Here is a 20,778-nt window from a genome sequence, read left to right as displayed (position 1 = left end):
TTGGTCAGTACCACACTGTGCCATTGGTCACTCCTGCTCTTGGTCAATATTGCACTGGGCCATCGGTCAGTACCACACTGCGCCATTGGTCACTCCTGCTCTTGGTCAGTACCACAATGGGCCATCGGTCACTCCCCCTGTGGGTCAGTATCACGCTGGGCCATCGGTCACTCCTCCTGTGGGTCAGGACCACAATGGGCCATCGGTCACTCCTCCTGTGGGTCAGTACCACAATGGGCCATCGGTCATTCCCCCTGTGGGTCAGTATCACGCTGGGCCATCGGTCACTCCTCCTGTGGGTCAGTACCGCACTGGGTCATTGGTCACTCCTCCTGTGGGTCAGCACCACAATTGGTCATCGGTCACTCCTCCCGTGGGTCAGTACCACACTGGGTCATCGGTCACTCCTCCTGTGGGTCAGTATCACACTGGGTCATCGGTCACTCCTCCTGTGGGTCAGTACCACAATGGGCTATCGGTCACTCCTCCTGTGGGTCAGTACCACAATGGGCTATCGGTCACTCCTCCTGTGGGTCAGTACCACAATGGGCCATCGGTCACTCCTCCTGTGGGTCAGTACCACAATGGGCCATCGGTCACTCCTCCTGTGGGTCAATATCGCACTGGGTCATCGGTCACTCCTCCTGTGGGTCAGTATCACACTGGGTCATCGGTCACTCCTCCTGTGGGTCAGTATCACACTGGGTCATCGGTCACTCCTCCTGTGGGTCAGTACCACAATTGGTCATCGGTCACTCCTCCTGTGGGTCAGTACCACAATGGGCCATCGGTCACTCCTCCCGTGGGTCAGTACCACAATGGGCCATCGGTCACTCCTCCTGTGGGTCAGTATCACGCTGGGCCATCGGTCACTCCTCCTGTGGGTCAGTATCACGCTGGGCCATCGGTCACTCCTCCTGTGGGTCAGTATCGCACTGGGTCATCGGTCACTCCTCCTGTGGGTCAGTATCACGCTGGGCCATCGGTCACTCCCCCTGTGGGTCAGTATCACACTGGGCCATCGGTCATTCCCCCTGTGGGTCAGTACCGCACTGGGCCATCGGTCACTCCTCCTGTGGGTCAGTATCATGCTGGGCCATCGGTCACTCCTCCTGTGGGTCAGTATCACACTGGGTCATCGGTCACTCCTCCTGTGGGTCTGAACAGAATTTCCTTTTCCACTGGGCCAGAGGATAACAAGAGACCATGTGATTCTGAAATCCTGATAAATTCCTCAGCCCCTCCTTTAGTGACCAGTCAGACTGCAGCCTGCAAACCGTGAAGAGCAGCTCACACACTCCTGCTGGAAAATGCACCTGTGTGGATATTGGAAGAGAACAGGAACTGGCTGAGCTGTGATGCCTTTGTTGTCGACCAGCCTGGTAACGCACAGCGTCTGCACTCATTGGGGTAGAATGGACCAGTTGCTGGGGTGAGGGGGATTGAGAAACCAGAGACTGCGACAGATTCCCTAATCCAAAAGTAGATCAAAGCTGTGATGGAAATTCAGCCCGTCACTGGTGAGAGGGCTCAGTCCCGGCCTCTCACCTCCGGGGGCAGGATTTTAACAACAAAATTCCCATTTGAAATTGGCATAAAGAAAGAGATGGATTTTAATCAAAGGTTTATCCTTCTCTCCCCGTCTCACCGTCTGTCACCACATCCGTCTCGCCATCCGTCACCACATCCGTCTTGCCATCCATCCGTCTCACCATCCGTCTCCCCATCCATCCATCTCTCCATCCGCCTCGCCATCCATCTGTCTCCCCGTCCGTCTCACTGTCCTTCTCACCATCCGTCTCCCCATTTATCCGTCTCGCCATCCATCTCCCCATCTGTCTTACCATCCATCTCATCTTCCATCTCCCCATCCATCCATCTCGCCATCCGCCTCGCCATCCGCCTCCCCATTTATCCATCTCACCATCCGCCTCGCCATCCATCCGTCTCCCCATCTGTCTTACCATCTGTCTCATCTTCCATCTCCCTATCCTTCCATCTCCCCATCCGTCACCATATCCGTCTCCCCATCCATCCGCCTCGCCATCCATCCCTCTCCCCATCCATCCGTCTCCCCATCCATCCGTCTCCCCATCCATCCGTCTCCCCATCCGTCTTACCGAGCATCTCACCTTCCCTCTCCCCATCCATCCATCTCCCCATCCATCTCCCCATCCGTCTCCCCATCCGTCTCCCCATCCGTCTCCCCATCCGTCTCCCCATCCGTCTCCCTATCCGTCTTACCAAGCATCTCACCTTCCCTCTCCCCATCCATCCATCTCCCCACCTGTCTCCTCATCCTTATTAAGGGATATGAGGACAGGTGGGAAAGTGGAGTTGAGGTCAAAGATCAGCCATGAACTTATTGAATGGCGGAGCAGGCTCGAGCGGCCGTACAGCCTACTCCTGCTCCGATTTCTCATGTTCATCCATCTCCCGATCCACCTCGCCTTCCGTCTCGCCATCTCTCTCCTCATCTGTCTCGACATCCATGTCTCTGTCCAACCATACATGTATCCATCGCGCCATCCAATCTACTCTCCCCATCATCCATCCATCTTACCATCTGTCCATCTCTCCACACATACATTTCTCCATCCATCCATATGTCCATCCTTCCATCCAAACATCTATCTCTTACAATCATCACCCAGCTATCATTCCCTTGCTCTATCTGTCTATCATTCAGCCGATCTATCCACCCATCTACCTATTTATCTATCTCTTTCTAAATCTATCCAAATATCTATCTGTTGCTCTGTCTGTCTATCCAACTACCTGTCCATTTACCCATCCAGCCATCTATCAGTCTCTGTGTGCCTGTCTGTTTTTAAACTCATTATTTTACTAAACTAAGAAGTGATTTAGCAAAAGTGGACTGGAAACAGCTACTTGAAGGTAAATCAGTGTCAGAGCAGTGGGAGGCATTCAAGGGGGAGATTCAAGGGGTTCAGAGTAAACATGTTCCCACAAAGAAAAAGGGTGGGTCTGTCAAATCTAGAGCCCCCTGGATGACAAGGAGCATACAGGGTAAGATAACATAGGAACATAGGAACAGGAGTAGGCCATTCAGCCCCTCGTTCCTGCTCCACCATTTGATAAGATCATGGCTGATCTGTGATCGAACTCCATATACCTGCCTTTGGCCCATATCCCTTAATAACTTTGGTTGGCAAAAAGCTATCTATCTCAGATTTAAAATTAGCAATTGAGCTAGTATCAATTGCTGTTTGCGAAAGAGAGTTCCAAACTTCTACCACCCTTTGTGTGTAGAAATGTTTTCTAATCTCACTCCTGAAAGGTCTGGCTCTAATTTTTAGACTGTGCCCCCTACTCCTAGAATCCCCAACCAGCGGAAATAGATTCTCTCTATCCACCCTATCTGTTCCCCTTAATATCTTATAAACTTCGATCAGATCACCCCTTAACCTTCTAAACTCCAGAGAATACAACCCCAATTTGTGTAATCTCTCCTCGTAACTTAACCCTTGAAGTCCGGGTATCATTCCAGTAAACCTACGCTGCACTCCCTCCAAGGCCAATATGTCCTTCCGAAGGTGCGGTGCCCAGAACTGCTCACAGTACTCCAGGTGCGGTCTAACCAGGGTTTTGTATAGCTGCAGCATAACTTCTGCCCCCTTGTACTCTAGTCCTCTAGATATAAAGGCCAGCATTCCATAAGGCTTATTGATTATTTTCTGCACCTGTTCATGACACTTCAATGATCTGTGTACCTGAACCCCGAGCTCCCTTTGGACAGCCACTGTTTTTAACTTTTTACCATTTAGAAAGTACCCTGTTCTCTCCTTTTTTGGTCCAAAGTGGATGACCTCACATTTGTCTACATTGAATTCCATTTTTTTTTATTCGTTCATGGGATGTGGGCGTCGCTGGCGAGGCCAGCATTTATTGCCCATCCCTAATTGCCCTTGAGAAGGTGGTGGTGAGCCGCCTTCTTGAACCGCTGCAGTCCGTGTGGTGAAGGTTCTCCCACAGTGCTGTTAGGAAGGGAGTTCCAGGATTTTGACCCAGCGACGATGAAGGAACGGCGATATATTTCCAAGTCGGGATGGTGTGTGACTTGGAGGGGAACAATGCAGGTGGTGGTGTTCCCATGTGCCTGCTGCCCTTGTCCTTCTAGGTGGTAGAGGTTGTGGGTTTGGGAGGTGCTGTCGAAGAAGCCTTGGCGAGTTGCTGCAGTGCATCCTGTGGATGGTACACACTGCAGCCACAGTGCGCCGGTGGTGAAGGGAGTGAATGTTTAGGGCAGTGGATGGGGTGCCAATCAAGCGGGCTGCTTTGTCCTGGATGGTGTCGAGCTTCTTGAGTTGTTGGAGCTGCACTCATCCAGGCAAGTGGAGAGTATTCCATCACACTCCTGACTTGTGCCTTGTAGATGGTGGAAAGGCTTTGGGGAGTCAGGAGGTGAGTCACTCGCCGCAGAATACCCAGCCTCTGACCTGCTCTTGCAGCCACAGTATTTATATGGCTGGTCCAGTTAAGTTTCTGGTCAATGGTGACCCCCAGGATGTTGATGGTGGGGGATTCAGCGATGGTAATGCCGTTGAATGTCAAGGAGAGGTGGTTAGACTCTCTCTTGTTGGAGATGGTCATTGCCTGGCACTTGTCTGGCGCGAATGTTACTTGCCACTTATCAGCCCAAGCCTGGATGTTGTCCAGGTCTTGCTGCATGCGGGCACGGACTGCTTCATTATCTGAGGGGTTGCGAATGGAACTGAACACTGTGCAATCATCAGCGAACATCCCCATTTTTGACCTTATGATGGAGGGAAGGTCATTGATGAAGCAGCTGAAGATGGTTGGGCCTAGGACACTGCCCTGAGGAACTCCTGCAGCAATGTCCTGGGGCTGAGATGATCGGCCTCCAACAACCACTGCCATCTTCGTTTGTGCTAGGTATGACTCCAGCTACTGGAGAGTTTTCCCCCTGATTCCCATTGACTTCAATTTTACTCGGACTCCTTGGTGCCACACTCGGTCAAATACTGCCTTGGTGTCAAGGGCAGTCACTTTCACCTCACCTCTGGAATTCAGCCCTTTTGTCCATGTTTGGACCAAGGCTGTAATGAGGTCTGGAGCCGAGTGGTCCTGGCGGAACCCAAACTGAGCATCGGTGAGCAGGTTATTGGTGAGTAAGTGCCGCTTGATAGCACTGTCGACGACACCTTCCATCACTTTGCTGATGATTGAGAGTAGACTGATGGGGCGGTAATTGGCCGGATTGGATTTGTCCTGCTTTTTGTGGACAGGACATACCTGGGCAACTTTCCACATTGTCGGGTAGATGCCAGTGTTGTAGCTTTATTGGAACAGTTTGGCTAGAGGCGCGGCTAGTTCTGGAGCACAAGACTTCAGCACTACAGCCGGGATGTTGTCGGGGCCCATAGCCTTTGCTGTATCCAGTGCACTCAGCCGTTTCAAGATATCACGTGGAGTGAATTGAATTGACTGAAGACTGGCTTCTGTGATGGTGGGGATATCGGGAGGAGGCCGAGATGGATCATCCACTCGGCACTTCTGGCTGAAGATGGTTGCAAACACTTCAGCCTTGTCTTTTGCACTCACGTGCTGGACTCCGCCATCATTGAGGATGGGGATGTTTACAGAGCCTCCTCCTCCTGTTAGTTGTTTAATTGTCCACCACCATTCACAACTGGATGTGGCAGGACTGCAGAGCTTTGATCTGATCCGTTGGTTGTGGAATCGCTTAGCTCTGTCTATAGCATGTTGCTTCCGCTGTTTAGCATGCATGTAGTCCTGAGTTGTAGCTTCACCAGGTTGGCACCTCATTTTTAGGTATGCCTGGTGCTGCTCTTGGCATGCTCTTCTACACTCCTCATTAAACCAGGGTTGATCTCCTGGCTTGTTGGTAATGGTAGAGTGAGGAATATGCCGGGCCATGAGGTTACAGATTGTGCTGGAATACAATTCTGCTGCTGCTGATGGCCCACAGCGCCTCATGGATGCCCAGTTTTGAGCTGTTAGATCTGTCCTGAATCTATCCCATTTAGCATGGTGGTAGTGCCACACAACACGTTGGATGGTGTCCTCAGTGCGAAGACGGGACTTCATCTCCACAAGGACTGTGCACTGGTCACTCCTACCAATACTGTCATGGACAGATGCATTTGCGACAGGTAGATTGGTGAGGACGAGGTCAAGTAGGTTTTTCCCTCGTGTTGGTTCGCTCACCACCTGCCGCAGGCCCAGTCTAGCAGCTATGTCCTTCAGGACTCAGCCAGTTCGGTCAGTAGTGGTGCTACCGAGCCACTCTTGGTGATGGACATTGAAGTCCCCCACCCAGAGTACATTCTGTGCCCTTGTTTTGCCCATTCTGGTCACCATTTTGCCCATTTACCTAATCTATCAATATCCCTTTGTAATTTTATGTTTTCATCTACACTGCTTACAATGCCACCAATCTTTGTGTCATCGGCAAAGTTAGATATGAGACTTTCTGCACCTTCATCTAAGTTGTTAATAAATAGGAAAGGAAAGTTTACGTCAGACACCGAGAGCTCCATACTGCAGAAAGCCTAGAGGAGTATAGAAAGTGCAGGGGTGAAATTAAAAAGGAAATTAGGAAAGCAAAGAGAGGGCATGAAAAAATACTGGCAAGTAAAATCAAGGAAGACTCAAAGATGTTTTATAAATACATAACGAGCAAGAGAACAACTAAGGAAAGAATAGGGCCTACTGGAGACCAAAAAAGTAACCTATGTGTGGAGGTGGAAGATGTGGGTATGGTTCTTAATGAATACTTTGCATCTGTCTTCACAAAGGAGAGGGACGATGCAGAGATTGTAGTTAAGGAGGAGGAGTGTGAAATATTGGATGGGATAAACACAGTGAGAGAGGAAGTATTAAGGGGTTTAGCATCTTTTAAAGTAGATAAATCCCCAGGTCCGGATGAAATGTATCCCAGGATGTTAAAAGAAGCAAGGGAGGAAATAGCGGAGGCTCTGACCATCATTTTCCAATCCTCCCTGGATACAGACGTAGTGCCGGAGGATTGGAGGACTGCTAACGTTGTACCGTTGTTTAAAAAGGGAGCGAGGGATAGACCGAGTAATTACAGGCCAGTCAGTCTAACCTCGGTGGTGGGCAAATTATTGGAATCAATTCTGAGGGACAGGATAAACCGTCATTTAGAAAGGCACAGAGTAATCAAGGACAATCAGCATGGATTTGTTAAGGGAAGGTCGTATCTGACTAACTTGATTGAATTTTTTGAGGAGGTAACAAGGAGGGTCGATGAGGGTAATGTGTTTGATGTAGTCTACATGGATTTTAGCAAGGCTTTTGATAAGGTCCCACGTGGCAGACTGGTCAAAAAAGTAAAAGCCCATGGGATCCAAGGGAAAGTGGCAAATTGGATCCAAAATTGTCTCAGTGGCAGGAAGCAAAGGGTAATGGTCGATGGGTGTTTTTGTGACTGGAAGACTGTTTCCAGTGGGGTTCCGCAGGGCTCAGTACTGGGTCCCTTGCTTTTTGTGATATATATTAATGACTTGGATTTAAATGTAGGGATCATGATTAAGAAGTTTGCAAATGATACAAAAATTGGCCGTGTGGTTGACAGTGAGGAGGAAAGCTGTGGACTGCAGAAAGATATCAATGGACTGGTCAGATGGGCAGAAAAGTGGCAAATGGAATTCAATCCAGAGAAGTGTGAGGAAAACAAGGCAAGGGAATACACAATAAATGGGAGGATACTGAGAGGTGTAGAGGAATAGAGGGACCTTGGAGTGCATGTCCACAGATCCCTGAAGGTAGCAGGACAGGTAGATAAGGTGGTTAAGAAGGCATATGGAATAATTTCCTTTATTAGTCGAGGCACAGAATATAAGAGCAGGGAGGTTATGTGGAACTCTATAAATTATTGGTTAGGCCACAGCCTGAGCACTGCGTACAGTTCTGGTCACCACATTACAGGAAGGATGTGATTGCACTAGAGAGCATGCAGAGGAGATTTACGAGGATGTTGCCAGGACTGGAGAATTTTAGCTATGAGGAAAGATTGGATAGGCTGGGGTTGTTGTCTTTGGAACAGAGGAGGCTGAGGGGAGATTTAATTGAGGTGTATAAAATTATGAGGGGCCGAGATAGAGTGGATAGGAAGGACCTATTTCCCTTAGCAGAGAGGTCAGTGACCAGAGGGCATAGATTTAAAATGATTGGTAGAAGGATTAGAGGGGAGCTGGGGAGAAATGTTTTCCCCCAGAGGGTGGTGGGGGTCTGGAACTCACTGCCTGAGAGGGTGGGAGAGGCAGAAACCCTCAACTCATTTAAAAAGTACCTGGATGTGCACCTGCAGAGCCTTAACCGACAGGGCTACGGACCAAGTGATGGAAGGTGGGATTAGGCCGGGTGGCTCATTTTCAGACAGCATGGACACGATGGGCTGAATGGCCTCCTTCTGTGCTGTAAATTTTCTCTGATTCTATGATTCTATCTATCTCACACTCTGTCTATTTATTTAGTTGTCTGTCCATTTATCAACAATGGAACATTTTCCATTTCACGTGCCCAGTGTCAATGTCAGCACAAAGCAATGTCAGATCAGATCAGGTACAGTACGGGTTAGATACAGAGCTCCCTCTACACTGTCCCATCAAACACTCCCAGGGCAGGTACAGGGTTAGATACAGAGTAAAGCTCCCTCTACACCGTCCCATCAAACACTCCCAGGGCAGGTACAGGGTTAGATACGGAGTAAAGCTCCCTCTACACTGTCCCATCAAACACTCCCAGGGCAGGTACAGCACGGGTTAGAGAGAGAGTAAAGCTCCCTCTACACTGTCCCATCAAACACTCCCAGGGCAGGTACAGCACGGGTTAGATACAGAGTAAAGCTCCCTCGACACTGTCCCATCAAACACTCCCAGGGCAGGTACAGCACGGGTTAGATACAGAGTAAAGCTCCCTCTACACTGTCCCGTCAAACACTCCCAGGGCAGGTACAGGGTTAGATACAGAGTAAAGCTCCCTCTACACTGTCCCATCAAACACTCCCAGGGCAGGTACAGGGTTAGATACAGAGTAAAGCTCCCTCTACACTGTCCCATCAAACACTCCCAGGGCAGGTACAGGGTTAGATACAGAGTAAAGCTCCCTCTACACTGTCCCATCAAACACTCCCAGGGCAGGTACAGGGTTAGATACAGAGTAAAGCTCCCTCTACACTGTCCCATCAAACACTCCCAGGGCAGGTACAGGGTTAGATACAGAGTAAAGCTCCCTCTACACTGTCCCATCAAACACTCCCAGGGCAGGTACAGGGTTAGATACAGAGTAAAGCTCCCTCTACACTGTCCCATCAAACACTCCCAGGGCAGGTACAGGGTGAGATACAGAGTAAAGCTCCCTCTACACTGTCCCGTCAAACACTCCCAGGGCAGGTACAGGGTTAGATACAGAGTAAAGCTCCCTCTACACTGTCCCATCACACACTCCCAGGGCAGGTACAGGGTTAGATACAGAGTAAAGCTCCCTCTACACTGTCCCATCACACACTCCCAGGGCAGGTACAGGGTTAGATACAGAGTAAAGCTCCCTCTACACTGTCCCATCACACACTCCCAGGGCAGGTACAGGGTTAGATACAGAGTAAAGCTCCCTCTACACTGTCCCATCAAACACTCCCAGGGCAGGTACAGGGTTAGATACAGAGTAAAACTCCCTCTACACTGTCCCGTCAAAGACTCCCAGGGCAGGTACAGGGTTAGATACAGAGTAAAGCTCCCTCTACACTGTCCCATCAAACACTCCCAGGGCAGGTACAGGGTTAGATACAGAGTAAAGCTCCCTCTACACTGTCCCATCACACACTCCCAGGGCAGGTACAGGGTTAGATACAGAGTAAAGCTCCCTCTACACTGTCCCATCAAACACTCCCAGGGCAGGTACAGGGTTAGATACAGAGTAAAGCTCCCTCTACACTGTCCCATCAAACACTCCCAGGGCAGGTACAGGGTTAGATACAGAGTAAAGCTCCCTCTACACTGTCCCATCACACACTCCCAGGGCAGGTACAGGGTTAGATACAGAGTAAAGCTCCCTCTACACTGTCCCATCACACACTCCCAGGGCAGGTACAGGGTTAGATACAGAGTAAAGCTCCCTCGACACTGTCCCATCACACACTCCCAGGGCAGGTACAGGGTTAGATACAGAGTAAAGCTCCCTCTACACTGTCCCATCACACACTCCCAGGGCAGGTACAGGGTTAGATACAGAGTAAAGCTCCCTCTACACTGTCCCATCAAACACTCCCAGGGCAGGTACAGGGTTAGATACAGAGTAAAGCTCCCTCTACACTGTCCCATCAAACACTCCCAGGGCAGGTACAGGGTTAGATACAGAGTAAAGCTCCCTCTACACTGACCCATCAAACACTCCCAGGGCAGGTACAGGGTGAGATACAGAGTAAAGCTCCCTCTACACCGTCCCATCAAACACTCCCAGGGCAGGTACAGGATTAGATACGGAGTAAAGCTCCCTCTACACTGTCCCATCAAACACTCCCAGGGCAGGTACAGGATTAGATACGGAGTAAAGCTCCCTCTACGCTGTCCCATCAAACACTCCCAGGGCAGGTACAGGATTAGATACGGAGTAAAGCTCCCTCTACACTGTCCCATCAAACACTCCCAGGGCAGGTACAGGATTAGATACGGAGTAAAGCTCCCTCTACACTGTCCCATCAAACACTCCCAGGGCAGGTACAGGGTTAGGTACGGAGTAAAGCTCCCTCTACACTGTCCCATCAAACACTCCCAGGGCAGGTACAGGGTTAGATACAGAGTAAAGCTCCCTCTACACTGTCCCATCAAACACTCCCAGGGTAGGTACAGGGTTAGATACAGAGTAAAGCTCCCTCTACACTGTCCCATCACCCACTCCCAGGGCAGGTACAGGGTTAGATACAGAGTAAAGCTCCCTCTACACTGTCCCATCACACACTCCCAGGGCAGGTACAGGGTTAGATACAGAGTAAAGCTCCCTCTACACTGTCCCATCACACACTCCCAGGGCAGGTACAGGGTTAGATACAGAGTAAAGCTCCCTCTACACTGACCCATCAAACACTCCCAGGGCAGGTACAGGGTTAGATACAGAGTAAAGCTCCCTCTACACTGTCCCATCAAACACTCCCAGGGCAGGTACAGGGTTAGATACAGAGTAAAGCTCCCTCTACACTGTCCCATCAAACACTCCCAGGGCAGGTACAGGGTTAGATACAGAGTAAAGCTCCCTCTGCACTGTCCCATCAAACACTCCCAGGGCAGGTACAGGGTTAGATACAGAGTAAAGCTCCCTCTACACTGTCCCATCAAACACTCCCAGGGCAGGTACAGGATTAGATACGGAGTAAAACTCTGTCGAGTGGGAGGAAAATCTGCCGGAAGAGGATCGTATACCAGGTGTCAGTTTGGCTCAGTGGGTCGTACTCTCACCTCTGAGTCAGAAGGTCGTAGGTTCAGGCCCTACTCCAGGGACTTGAGCTCATAATCCAGGCTGATATTCCCGGTGCTGGAACTGAGGGAGTGCTGCACTGCCGGAGGGTCAGTACTGAGGGAGCGCTGCACTGTCGGAGGCGCCGTCTTTTGGATGAGACATTAAACCGAGGCCCCGTCTGCCCTCTCAGGTGGATATAAAACATCCCAGGCCACTATTTCGAAGAAGAGCAGGGGGAGTTCTCCCCGGTGTCCTGGGGCCAATATTTATCCCTCAGCCACTATCACTAAAACAGATTATCTGGTCATTATCACATTGCTGTTTGTGGGATCTTGCTGTGCATAATAATGGCTGCCGTGTTTCCTACATTACAACAGTGAGTACACTTCAAAAAGTACTTGATTCACCGTGGGACGTCCTGAGGTGGTGAAAGGCGCTGGAGAAATGCAGGTTCTTTCTTTTATCTTTCATGTTACCCAATTTTTCTTCTGTTAATTTGGATGATGGGAGTGTGAGGAGTGGGTATGTGCTGGCACTCTGGCCCACCCAGTATTCCTCTCCACACTCCCCCCGAGGCCATGCTTAATGTTCAGCCAGGAAAGACAAAAATCCATGCTGTTTGATCGAAACTCCCGTTTCTTTGTTTTTGCAATTATCTTAAATTTGTGATTGGAAACAGTCTCGCTGTATTTACCTGATCATAATCCAAGGGACCTTCAGTGAACAAAATCCCAATTTCTCACATCTCTCTTCATGACTTTTGGTCCTTGTTCTGTTAACATCACTTGAAGTCTGTGCGGCTCCTTCACATCCCCTTTAAATCCTTGCCATGTGTTTGAAAGTGCTGCCTTCTCCAGAACTGCTCACCTCAAAGGAATATCGTCAGCAGCTGTCCGAGACAATCACCAGCACACGGCAGGTCCTGGTGGGATTGCCGCCGTGCTTACAGTAAACGCTGGCAAGCAACTTGGCACGTACGCACGCACAGTGCTACACAAAGCCCGCCAGTGTCTGCCTGGGAAACCCTGCTGGTGTAGGATGGCTCATTCCTGGGGACTTGGGTGCAGCAAGTTGGCAGTTTCAGGAGATGAAAGAATCCTGTGGTCACAGTTCACCTGTTCACTGGTTCACCTCAGGACACAAAGACACATTTCTCCAGAAACTAGAGTCTTAAATTTAAACTTAAAAAAAAGCCAATTACACAGGTATGAGGGGCGAGTTGGCTCAGGCAGATTGGGAAATTAGATTATAGGCTATGACAGTAGATGAACAATGGTGAACATTTAAAGAAATATTTCAATATTCTCAATGAACATACATTCCATTGAGAAATAAAAACTCCACGGGAAAAGTGATCCATCCGTGGCTAACTAAAGAAGTTAAGGACAGTATTAGATTAAAAGAAGAGGCTTATAATGTTGCCAAGAAGAGTAGTGAGCCTGAGGATTGGGAGAGTTTTTGAAACCAGCAAAGGAAGACCAAAAAATTGATAAAAAGGGAGAAAATAGAATCTGAAAGTAAACTAGCAAGAAATATAAAAACGGATTGTAAGAGCTTCTACAAGTATGTAAAAAGGAAGAGAGTAGCAAAAGTAAACGTTGGTTCCGTACAGACTGAGACAGGAGAAATTATAATGGGGAATCAGGAAATGGCAGGTGCGTTAAACAAATATTTTGTATCTGTCTTCACAGTAGAAGACACAAAAAACATACCAGAAATAGTGGGGAACCAAGGGGCTAATGAGAGTGAGGAACTTAAAGTAATTAATATCAGTAGAGAAAAAGTACTGGAGAATTAATGGGACTAAAATCCGACAAATCCCCTGGACCTGACGATCTACATCCCAGGGTTCTAAAAGAGGTGGCTGCAGAGATAGTGGATGCATTGGTTATGATCTTCCAAAATTCCCTAGATTCTGGAACGGTCCCAGCGGATTGGAAGGCAGCAAATGTAATCCCGCTATTCAAGAAAGGAGGGAGAGAGAAAACAGGGAACTACAGGCCAGTTAGACCGACATCAGTCATCGGGAAAATGCTGGAATCCATTATTAAGGAAGTGGTAACAGGGCACCTAGAAAATCATAATATGATTAGGCAGAGTCAACATGGTTTTATGAAAGGGAAATCGTGTTTGACAAATTTATTGGTGTTTTTTAAGGATGTAACTGGCAGGATAGATGAGGAAGGAGGAAGCCTCCGAAAGCTTGTGAATTTAAAATAAAATTGCTGGACTATAACTTGGTGTTGTAAAATTGTTTACAAAGGATAGATAAAGGGGAACCAGTGGATGTAGTATATTTGGATTTTCAAAAGGCATTCGATAAGGTGCCACATAAAAGGTTGTTACACAAGATAAGAGCTCATGGGGTCGGGGGTAATATATTAGCATGGATAGAGGATTGGTTAATGGACAGAAAACAGAGAGTAGGGATAAACGGGTCATTCTCAGGTTGGCAGGCTGTAACTAGTGGGGTACCACAAGGATCAGTGCTTGGGCCTCAGCTATTTACAATCTATATTAATGACTTAGATGAAGGGACCGAGTGTAATGTATCCAAGTTTGCTGATGACACAAAGCCAGGTGGGAAAGTAAGCTATGAGGAGGACGCAAAGAGTCTGCAAAGGGATAGAGACAGGTTAAGTGAGTGGGCAAGAAGGTGGCAGATGGAGTATAATGTGGGGAAATGTGAGGTTATTCACTTTGTTAGGAAGAATAGAAAAACAGAATATGTTTTCAATGGTGAGAAACTATTAAATGTTGGTGTTCAGAGAGACTTGGGTATCCTCGTACGAGAAACACAGAAAGTTAACATGCAGGTACAGCAAGCAGTTAGGAAGGCAAATGGTATGTTGGCCTTTATTGCAAGGGGGTTGGAGTACAAGAGTAAGGAAGTCTTGCTGCAATTGTACAGGGCTTTAGTGAGACCACACCTGGAGTACTGTGTACAGTTTTGGTCTCCTTATCGAAGGAAGGATATACTTGTCTTAGAGGCGGTGCAACAAAGGTTCACTAGATTGATTCCTGGGATGAGAGGTTTGTCCTATGAGGAGAGATTGAGTAGAATGGGCCTATACTGTCTGGAGTTTAGAAGAATGAGAGGTGATTTCAGTGAAACATAAAAGATTCTGAGGGGACTTTACAGGGTAGATGTTGAGAGGTTGTTTCCCCTGGCTGGAGAGTCCAGAACTAGGGGGCATAGTCTCAGGATACGGGGTCGGCCATTCAAGACTGAGATGAGGAGGAATTTCTTCACTCAGAGGGTTGTAAATTTTTGTAATTCTCTCCCCCAGAGGGCTGTAGATGCTCAGTCATTGAGTATATTCATGGCTGAGATCGATAGATTTTTGGACTCTCGGGGAATCAAGGGATCTGGGGATCGGGCGGGAAAGTGCAGTTGAGGTTGAAGATCAGCCATGATCTGATTGAATGGCGGAGCAGGCTCGAGGGGCCGAATGGCCGACTCCTGCTCCTATTTCTTATGTTCTCCGCTCAACCACAGTCTCAGTGCAAGAGATTTCAACAAAGGGCAATTCATGAGGAAAGTGAATAATGCAACGCCCGGAGTGGGACCGGGAGACACGGAGCGGGAGATCACCGCCCGGAGTGGGACCGGGAGACACGGAGCGGGAGATCACCGCCCGGAGTGGGACCGGGAGACACGGAGCGGGAGATCACCGCCCGGAGTGGGACCGAGAGACACGGAGCGGGAGATCACCGCCCGGTGTGGGACCGGGAGACACGGAGCGGGAGATCACCGCCCGGTGTGGGACCGAGAGACACGGAGCGGGAGATCACCGCCCGGTGTGGGACCGGGAGACACGGAGCGGGAGATCACCGCCCGGTGTGGGACCGAGAGACACGGAGCGGGAGATCACCGCCCGGTGTGGGACCGGGAGACACGGAGCGGGAGATCACCGCCCGGTGTGGGACCGGGAGACACGGAGCGGGAGATCACCGCCCGGTGTGGGACCGGGAGACACGGAGCGGGAGATCACCGCCCGGTGTGGGACCGGGAGACACGGAGCGGGAGATCACCGCCCGGTGTGGGACCGGGAGACACGGAGCGGGAGATCACCGCCCGGTGTGGGACCGGGAGACACGGAGCGGGAGATCACCGCCCGGTGTGGGACCGAGAGACACGGAGCGGGAGATCACCGCCCGGTGTGGGACCGAGAGACACGGAGCGGGAGATCACCGCCCGGTGTGGGACCGAGAGACACGGAGCGGGAGATCACCGCCCGGTGTGGGGCCGAGAGACACGGAGCGGGAGATCACCGCCCGGTGTGGGACCGGGAGACACGGAGCGGGAGATCACCGCCCGGTGTGGGACCGGGAGACATGGAGCGGGAGATCACCGCCCGGTGTGGGACCGAGAGACACGGAGCGGGAGATCACCGCCCGGTGTGGGACCGAGGAGACACGGAGCGGGAGATCACCGCCCGGTGTGGGGCCGAGAGACACGGAGCGGGAGATCACCGCCCGGTGTGGGACCGGGAGACACGGAGCGGGAGATTACCGCCCGGTGTGGGGCCGAGAGACACGGAGCGGGAGATCACCGCCCGGTGTGGGACCGGGAGACACGGAGCGGGAGATCACCGCCCGGTGTGGGGCCGAGAGACACGGAGCGGGAGATCACCGCCCGGTGTGGGACCGGGAGACATGGAGCGGGAGATCACCGCCCGGTGTGGGACCGAGACACACGGAGCGGGGAGATCACCGCCTGGTGTGGGACCGAGAGACACGGAGCGGGAGATCACCGCCCGGAGTGGGACCGAGAGACACGGAGCGGGAGATCAACGCCTGGTGTGGGACCGAGAGACACGGAGCGGAGATCAGGGACGGGGGAGCACGCCGTGTGGGACACGGAGCGGGAGATCACCGCCCGGTGTGGGACCGAGAGACACGGAGCGGGAGATCACCGCCCGGAGTGGGACCGAGAGACACGGAGCGGGAGATCACCGCCCGGAGTGGGACCGAGAGACACGGAGCGGGAGATCACCGCCCGGAGTGGGACCGGGAGACACGGAGCGGGAGAACACCGCCCGGTGTGGGACCGAGAGACGCGGAGCGGGAGATCACCGCCCGGTGTGGGACCGAGAGACGCGGAGCGGGAGATCACCGCCCGGTGTGGGACCGGGAGACGCGGAGCGGGAGATCACCGCCCGGTGTGGGACCGGGAGACACGGAGCAGGAGGGAGGTCCCAGTCCTATATTTAAAGAGCATCTTATCGTCCTGTCTCTAAATCAAGTGGGTTGCACTGATTTCTCCTAAAGTTGAGTGTTTGTCCTCAGTCCCCTTCCAGAAACGCTGGCCCGGAGATGCAGCGGAGACCCCCGGAGGCTGGTCAACCAGGGGGTGCCTCGCCCCACCGAGCCCTGAGCCTGGACGCGGTCCCTTTAAATCAATTCCCTCTTTCCCTCCCTGGGATGAGCCTCCCGAACGTCACCGGAGGAAATGGCGACCGGCTCCTGATAGGAGGGGAAACATCAATCAGAAGAAGCCGGACCCGGGCCCTCCCCCCGCCCCGGGACCCCCAGACTCAGTCCCCCCCGCCCCGGGACCCCCAGAGTGGGGACCCCCGCCCCCCCGAACCCGGGGACCCCCCCAGCCCGCTCCCCCCCCCCCCCAGACCCCCGGGAGTGACGCGCCGACAAACACCGGAGAAAAGTTTGCCGAAAGTTTGAGGCTGCAACAAAAAGTTTGTGAAGTTGTCGCCGGGCGAGAGCCGGGGCCCGGGAGCGGGTCCGGGGGGTCCCGGGGGGTCCGGGGGACGGGGGGCCGGGGCTCGGCGGCGATGAGGAGCAGCCCCGGGCTCCAGGAAAATCCCATCAAAATCAGCAGATCGAGAGGAGCGGGGCCGAGCGGAGCGGAGCGAGGGGAGGAGGGGGGAGGGGGAGGGGAGGAGGGGGATGCCGGAGGGGAGCGGGGCGGCCGGACACACTGAGATTGGGGCTCGGCGCCTCCAACTTCACAGAGGAAACTCCCTGGAACCCGAGGGCCCGGTGAGCGGGGGATCGGAGGGGAGGGGAGGGGGAGGGGAGGGTGCCTCAACTGGTCATGTGTTGTGTGGGGGTGAGAGAGAGGGAGGGAGGGAGAGAGACAGAGGGAGGGAGAGTGGGGTGAGGGCGAGTGAGTGAGGGGGGAGGGCGAGTGAGTGAGGGAGGAGAGAGAGGTGAGGGAGGGGGAGGGCGAGGAGAGAGAGCGAGTGAGGGGGAGGGCGAGTGAGTGAGGGAGGGAGAGTGGGTGAGGGCGAGTGAGTGAGGGGGAGGGCGAGTGAGGGGGAGGGGGAGAGTGAGGGGGAGGGCGAGGGGGGGCGGGCGGGCGAATGGCGGGGCGGGGGCGAGGGGGCGGGCGGGGGCGAGGGGGGGAGGTCGGGGGAGGGAGGGCGCGGGAGGGAGGGCGGGCGAGGGGGGGCGGGCGAGGGGGGGGCGAGCGAGGGGGAGGGCGGGAGCGAGGGGGAGGGCGAGGGGGGCGAGGGGGAGGGCGAGGGGGGCGAGGGGGAGGGCGAGGGGGGCGAGGGGGAGGGCGAGGGGGAGTGGGAGGGCGAGGGGGAGTGCGAGGGGAGGGGGAGGGCGAGTGAGGGGGAGGGCGGGAGCGAGGGGGCGGGGGGGCGCGAGGGGGAGGGCGAGCGAGGGCGAGGGCGAGCGGAGGGCGAGGGCGAGCGAGGGAGGGCGGGGAGTGAGGGGGAGGGGGAGGGCGGGGGAGGGCGAGGGCGGGCGAGAGCGAGGGGGAGGGCGAGCGAGGGGGAGGGCGAGCGAGGGCGAGGGCGAGTGAGGGAGGCGGGGGAGTGAGGGGGAGGGGGAGGGCGGGGGAGGGCGAGGGCGGGCGAGGGCGAGGGCGGGCGAGGGGGAGGGGGGGCGGGCGAGGGGGGAGGGGGGGCGGGCGAGGGGGAGCGAGGGCGGGCGAGGGGGGGCGAGGGGGAGGGAGGGCGGGCGAGGGGGAGCGGGGGGCGGGCGAGGGGGAGCGAGGGCGGGCGAGGGGGAGCGAGGGGGAGAGTGAGGGGAAGGGAGAGGGCGAGTGAGGGGTAGGGGGAGGGCGAGTGAGGGCGAGTGAGGGCGGAGGGCGGGCGAGGGCGGGTGAGGGCGAGCGAGGGTGCGCGAGGGCGAGCGAGGGGGAGGGCGCGGGAGGGGGAGGGCGAGTGAGGGAGGGCGGGTGAGGGAGGGCGGGTGAGGGAGGGCGGGTGAGGGGGGGCGGGTGAGGGCAGGGGCGGGGGCGGGGCGGGGCGGGCGAGGGGGGGCGAGGGGAGGGGAGGCGGCGAGGGGGGGGGAGGGCGAGGCGAGGGGGGGGGAGGGCGAGGGGGGGGGGGAGGGCGAGGGGCGAGCGAGGGCGAGCGAGGGGGCGGGGGCGAGGGCGAGCGAGGGGGGGCGGGGGCGAGGGCGGGGGAGGGGGGCGAGGGCGAGGGCGAGGGGGGGCGAGGGCGAGGGGCGAGCGAGGGGGAGGGGAGGGCGAGTGAGGGAGGGCGCGGGAGGGGAGGGCGAGCGAGGGGCGGGGGTGGCGAGGGCGGGGAGGGCGAGGGCGGGGGGGCGAGGGGGGGGGGGGCGAGGGGGAGGGGGGGCGAGGGCGAGGGGGGGGCGAGGGCGAGGGAGGGCGGAGGGCGGGGGGGCGAGGGGCGGGGGGGCGAGGGGGAGGGGGGCGAGGGCGAGGGCGGGGAGGGGGGCGGGGGGAGGGGGAGGGGGCGGGGGAGGGGGAGGGGGGGGCGAGCGAGGGGGGCGGGGAGGGCGAGGGGGGCGGGGGAGGGCGAGGGGGGCGGGGGAGGGCGAGGGGGGCGGGGGAGGGCGAGGGGGGCGGGGAGGGGCGAGGGCGGGCGAGGGGGGGGGGAGGGCGAGCGAGGGCGAGGGGGAGGGCGAGCGAGGGGGAGGGGGAGGGGGAGGGGGGGCGAGCGAGGGGGAGGGGGAGGGGGGGCGACGGCGGGGGAGGGGGGAGGGGGGGCGAGGGGCGAGCGAGGGGGAGGGGGAGGGGGGGCGACGGCGGGGGAGGGGGGGCGAGGGCGAGCGAGGGGAGGGGGAGGGGGGGCGAGGGCGGGGGAGGGGGGCGAGGGGGAGGGGAGGGGGGGCGAGGGGGAGTGGGAGGGGGGGGCGAGGCGAGCGAGGGGGTGGGGGGGCGAGGGCGAGCGAGGGGGAGGGGGGGCGAGGGCGAGCGAGGGGGAGGGGGGGGCGAGGGCGAGCGAGGGGGAGGGGGGGGCGAGGGGGAGGGGGGGCGAGGGAGGGGCGAGGGGAGGGGGGGCGAGGGAGGGCGAGGGGGAGGGGGGGCGAGGGGGGGCGAGCGAGGGGGAGGGGGAGGGCGGGGGGGGAGGGGGAGGGGCGGGAGGGAGGGGGAGGGCGGGGGAGGGAGTGAGGAGAGAGTGGGAGGGGGGAAAGAGAGGGGGAGAGAGTGAGTGGCGGGGGGACGAGGGGGGAGAAGGGGCGAGGGGCAGGGAGAGAAATTAAAAGTGTGTAATGAAAGTGCGGACAATTTGGAGAGTGGTGAGGAGACAGTCATTGTGTGGAGCAGGATTGAGGGACAGTGACTGAATCCCCCAAGTGTGTTTTGGCAGCAGGGCTGAGAATGGGACCTTTCACTGGTCTCATCACTTCCATTCGGCCCACATTGAGCAGACACTCGGGGGTTTTGTTCCCCGGTCCCTGGGTGTTCTCACACATCAGCGCTCGGCCTCCCTCTTGTTTCTCTGTCTCTGTCTGTTGTTAATTTGTGTCGTGGTTCTCACTGTACTTTCCCAGGCCTTTTGCAATAATCAGTATTTTATCAGTGGACACACACAGGCCAGTCAGTACCTGCAGTCACTCCCCAACTCGTTCCTTCCCAACTCGTTCCTTCCCAACTCGTTCCTTCCCAACTCGTTCCTTCCCACTCGTTCCTTCCCAACTCGTTCCTTCCCAACTCGTTCCTTCCAACTCGTTCCTTCCCAACTCGTTCCTTCCCAACTCGTTCCTTCCCAACTCGTTCCTTCCCAACTCGTTCCTTCCCAACTCGTTCCTTCCCAACTCGTTCCTTCCCAACTCGTTCCTTCCCAACTCGTTCCTTCCCAGTTGCCAGGCTGGACGAGGGCCCTGTGGAGAATAGCCTGGGTTCCATGTTCAAGCTCCTCAGCTCCAGGTTAAACAGACAGAGCTGCTTTAAAAACCATTTTATTCTGGTGGACTCTGTATCTGACTCGTGCTGTACCTGCCTGGGAGTGTTTGATGGGACAGTGTAGAGGGAGCTTTACTCTGTATCTAACCCTGTACCTGCCCTGGGAGTGTTTGATGGGACAGTGTAGAGGGAGCTTTACTCTGTATCTAACCCTGTACCTGCCCTGA

At 55.2% G+C, this 20,778-nt stretch overlaps 1 protein-coding gene across 1 annotated transcript in view; it reads right to left on the bottom strand.

Annotated features, from left to right (window-relative positions):
• The window catches only part of LOC137302329 (uncharacterized), a 33,530-nt gene extending 12,976 nt beyond the window's left edge, over positions 1 to 20,554 (bottom strand). Inside the window, exon 1 of the mRNA XM_067971965.1 lies at positions 20,331 to 20,554. Coding sequence (XP_067828066.1) covers positions 20,331 to 20,554 — 224 coding nt within the window. The remainder of the gene's footprint in view (positions 1 to 20,330) is intronic.
• Positions 20,555 to 20,778: the final 224 nt, after the last annotated feature.

The sequence above is a fragment of the Heptranchias perlo genome, chromosome 35 (assembly GCF_035084215.1).
Source record: "Heptranchias perlo isolate sHepPer1 chromosome 35, sHepPer1.hap1, whole genome shotgun sequence".
NCBI classification, from domain to species: domain Eukaryota; kingdom Metazoa; phylum Chordata; class Chondrichthyes; order Hexanchiformes; family Hexanchidae; genus Heptranchias; species Heptranchias perlo.
This window is presented reverse-complemented; position numbering and strand designations above follow the sequence as displayed.